The following is a 4,288-nucleotide window of genomic DNA, read 5'->3' as shown; positions in this document are numbered from 1 at the left end:
TTTATTCATTTTGATGACAAGTATTTCCGGACGGAGGGAGTATCATGTAACCAGAATCAGTCTGACGACACAGATGCAATATGATCTGCACAATTATTAATTTTATCCCAACAAACACACCGCGTTAACTTTATAACAGCACCCAAAAGAACAGAATTGCACTTTTGAAAATCTTGAGAATAATAAATCGGAGGTGCTGAGCATAGAAAATTGCCACATTCATCGAGCTCTTGGTACAAAGAGTTCAAGGATTATATGAAGCGTTTCCCTAACCTATTAACATAACTGAAAGTGTTGCCTCCGTGATTACTAGTACTACCATTATGTCATTATTACTGTAGACCCCACCCAACATTATGTCATTAGCACAACCATAATGCCCACCCAACATTTTCCTACCTGAGATCCCAATTTCAGCTTTATTTATGATATGTGATTATGTACTTCTCCTATCCTCATGCTGTGACTAATATGGAATGCCATGTCTGTCTATCTTCACGTGGAGCTACTGCTTCAGCGACCATCGTTCACGTCACATCTCTGTAAGTACAAAACTGGTGAACTCCTGGATGCCTATTCTTCCTGTTATTTCCTTATGGTTGCCCTGGCTGAGGTGTGGCTAGGGGCAACAGATTCTTGTATATTGACTTTCTCTCTTCTATAAAGCCATGGTACGCATTTTGCATACTCTCTCTCTCTCTCTAAAAAAAAAGATGAGATTATAATTTTGAAGGAACCTTGCTGAAACCGACATGGACGCATTCCCCTTACCCAAGATATAATATCGTTATGCTAAAAACAAGATATAATATCGTTGGGTAAGTATCGCCTACCTACAAAACTGTGCTTATGCACCATGCTGAATGCATACACCATTCACAGTTAAGCAGATCCAAGACAAAGAACTAAATTTAACCTAGATCAGCATTTGGCTTCTACTCCCTCCGTTCCTAAATATATGATGATGTTTTGGTAGTTTAAATGGAGGGAGTAGAACAGTAAAATGGGATAAACATGTCAAAGGTTCTCATCATCAAGAACATCTACCACTTGTCAATGTACAAGCTGACCTTCCTGTCAAATGTACAAGGCTATTGGTGAGCAATTTTATGCCGCATGTACTATCGATAGCACCAGATAAAATTGTCCAATTAACAAGCAAACATTGTACATTTACAGTCATCAACACTTGGGGTAAGTCGATGAATAGGTCAAACTGATGAATATGACCAAACAAGTAAACGGCTAGCATGTGTTGGCAGTAAGCACTTGTAAACATAATGCTTATATGAGTTATAACAGCACCAGACCAGTAAGACCTCCAAAGTTTCAACCATCGCGGTTGCAAGAAACAAGCGTGCCCTTAAGAACGATGTTTAACCATTTAAGCTAATAAACAGATTACCAGCGATCCCCAAGAGTCACATCAACAATTAGCAACAGAGCAAACATCATGAATTTCAGAATACTTATAACATTTCAGGACATTCATCCATAAGTTCATTACTAGAAATGAAGCACATTTCACAGCATAAGTGCGCATCAAGAGCGTATTCACATGGAGGGCACAACACTACTACGGCCCAACTACACATCACAGAGGCATTTTACGGATTATTACGCAACACACAAACAGCAGCACACAGGCATATCATGGAACTTGCCCCTCCTGGGAAAGGGAAACCCTAGACTTAGTTCTTACCACCGTCGTAGGCCTCGACGCCGGGGATGATGACATAGCCGACCTTCTTGGGGCTCTCGGAGTCGGACGCCTCGTCGCCGTAGAGCTCGTCGTAGTGGGAGGACGCGCCGGGGCCGGCGATTACGGACCAAATGAGGTACATGGAGGCAGCGGTGAGCGCGCCGCAGCCGATACCGAAGAGGATCCCGACGAGGACCACCAGGATGTCCTTGACGCGCTCCTGGATGCTCACGGCAACGCCGGTCGCAGAGTGGGGAAGCTCTGGGAGCTCGGGGCGGCGGATCTGGATGTTGGCGGGGATGGAGTGTAGGTGTTGGTGATGGTGGTTGAGGTGGGGATGCGCGTGCCCTTGGGTGCGGAGGAAATGGGGGCCGAAGCGGCGGATGCGGAAGACGGTGACGACCGTCGTGGTGAGGGGGGAGCGGTGGTCGGGGTCGTTGCTGGGGTTAGCGTTGGCTGAGTGGGAGGAGATGAAGAGGTTGTTGCAGGGACGCGCGGCGGCGACTGGGGAGACTACGGTGAGGGATGCGGCGGCGACGACGAGGACGAGCAGGACGAGGCGGTCGGCCATGGCGGCTACGGCGGTGGAGCAGCGTGAGGAAGTGGGGCTCCGGATTTCCTGTGAGCGGAGGGTGCTCTTGTCAAAAACCGGAGAGGCCGCGAGGGCCCAAGAAGAGAAATGGTATTATACTACTCCCTCCGCCCCCCTCCGTTAAGGGCGTCCTAGATCCCTAGATTAACGGACTAAAACTCTTAGTAAAGTATTATATACTATTTTATTAATTGTTTACCTTTTTCAAACGATTACTAAAATTTAGCTTAGTATACTTCAATTTAATCAAAGCAATTTAGACCAAAAGTAGCATGTATTCAAATATAAACATAGACAGATTGCTGGACGTCAGACAAATTGGCGAGGAGGGGACTACCGCATGAGAGTGCCTGCCCGTTGTGCGACCAGCACGACGAGACCATGAATCACATCATGATTGGTTGTGTCTTTGCTCAGGAGATCTGGACACGGATGTGCATGGCTATGGGAAAGCGAGAAAGAGCCCCCCTACCGCAGGAGACACTACCGGAGTGGTGCATCAGGCAGGAGGAGAGTGGAGAGCATCAGAAGGCGGTAAGGGCCATGTGCCTCCTTGTTTTGTGGGAAATCTGGAAACACCGCAATGTCGTGGTGTTCGACAGAGCTATGCCTTCCACACGTCGTGTTCTACATCGGATTGTTGACGAGGGCCGAATATGGATTCAGGCAGGCCTACTACGCGGGGTAGCCGAGGGATTCTTCACAAGGGTGGCAACGTGGGCGAATAGTGAGTAGCCGTCATAGGATGTTTATGATGGTGGAGCTGACCGTTTGGCTGCTTGTAAATACATTGTAATAGAAACTGTGGACGGAGTCTTCCCTATCCTCTTTAACATATGATATGCACACTCGTGCATATTCGAGAAAAAAACATAAATATAGATAGTTTTGCACAACCAAACATAAAACACAAATTTAAACTAAACTAAGCTTAACTAAACTACTTTCGGTTGAATGTGAAGTCTGAGTTAATCCTTTCTCGTCAGATGCGGTGTGCCGAGATTTGGGTCCGGGCCAGTGTCGTCGTCTACGTCGTCGGGGAAGACACTCCTCCACTCGTCGACGTTGATCTCCTCGTCATTGCCGTCGTCTTCACCTCGTCGAAGGAGAAGATAACGATAACCTCACCGCCGGCGTCGGCAAAGATCATCCACTCCGCCTCCATGAGATCCGGATGCTGCCGGCAGACCTTTTGCATGTAGGCCTCGTCGGCGGCCTCGGCCTCGAGGCGTTCCCTTGCCTCGCGGTCCTCCCCTGTCATAGCCGAGCTCAACACCCCCAGCTCCGGCGGGACGAGGTGGATCGGAGGCGTGCCAAAGGGGAAGTTGAGTCGGGCCACCACGCTGTGGTAGTGGACCTGCCAGCGGTCGTACTCCATGGCCTCGAGCTCGGCCGTATGGAAGCTCCTAAGCCACCATCGGGTCTGGGTCTCCCGGTCCGTGATTTCAGCCACCCACGTCCACCGTCATCGCTGCCGGACCCCGAGGTAGGTCCTCGCCGGCGGCCGGGGCGGAGGGAGGACGGAGAAGTCGTCGAACCAGCGTACGGACGCGGTGGCGGGCGGATCGGGCGAGTGGTGACGACGGCTCGATGAAGAGCCCGCGGAGGGCAACCCGCACGCGTGGCGGCGCGGATCGGCGGGGGGGATCGGCGCCACCATGTCCAACCATCAGATAGGCGAGGGAGGGCGTGATACGTCCATTTTGCATCATACTTTTATATCAATATTTATTGCATTATGGGCTGTTATTACACGTTATGTCACAATACTTATGCCTTTTCTCTCTTATTTTATAAGGTTTACATGAGGAGGGAGATGTCGGCAGTTGGAATTCTGGACTGGAAAAGGAGCAAATATTAGAGACTTATTCTGCACAACTCCAAAAGTCCTGAAACTCCACGAAAATCAGTTTTGGAATATATTAAAAATATTGGGCGAAGAAAGCACCAGAGGGGGGCCACCAGCCAGCCACGAGGGTGGAGGGCGCGCCCTA

At 49.3% G+C, this 4,288-nt stretch overlaps 1 protein-coding gene across 1 annotated transcript; it reads right to left on the bottom strand.

The window, feature by feature from the left end:
- Positions 1-1,441: 1,441 nt before the first annotated feature.
- LOC119333524 lies at positions 1,442-2,372 on the bottom strand. Its single transcript, XM_037606395.1, has one exon. It carries the CDS (start codon positions 2,271-2,273, stop codon positions 1,692-1,694), a length of 582 nt encoding a protein of 193 aa, XP_037462292.1. The 5' UTR covers positions 2,274-2,372; the 3' UTR covers positions 1,442-1,691.
- Positions 2,373-4,288: the final 1,916 nt, after the last annotated feature.

Source organism: Triticum dicoccoides, chromosome 1B (genome assembly GCF_002162155.2).
Source record: "Triticum dicoccoides isolate Atlit2015 ecotype Zavitan chromosome 1B, WEW_v2.0, whole genome shotgun sequence".
Lineage (NCBI taxonomy): Eukaryota > Viridiplantae > Streptophyta > Magnoliopsida > Poales > Poaceae > Triticum > Triticum dicoccoides.
The sequence above is the reverse complement of the archived record's forward strand: the minus strand, read 5'-3'. Positions and strand labels throughout refer to the sequence as shown.

What these genes read in the sequence shown, in the direction of transcription:
- LOC119333524 (XM_037606395.1), bottom strand. Translation starts at nt 2,273, where the DNA reads ATGGCCGACCGCCTCGTCCTGCTCGTCCTCGTCGTCGCCGCCGCATCC.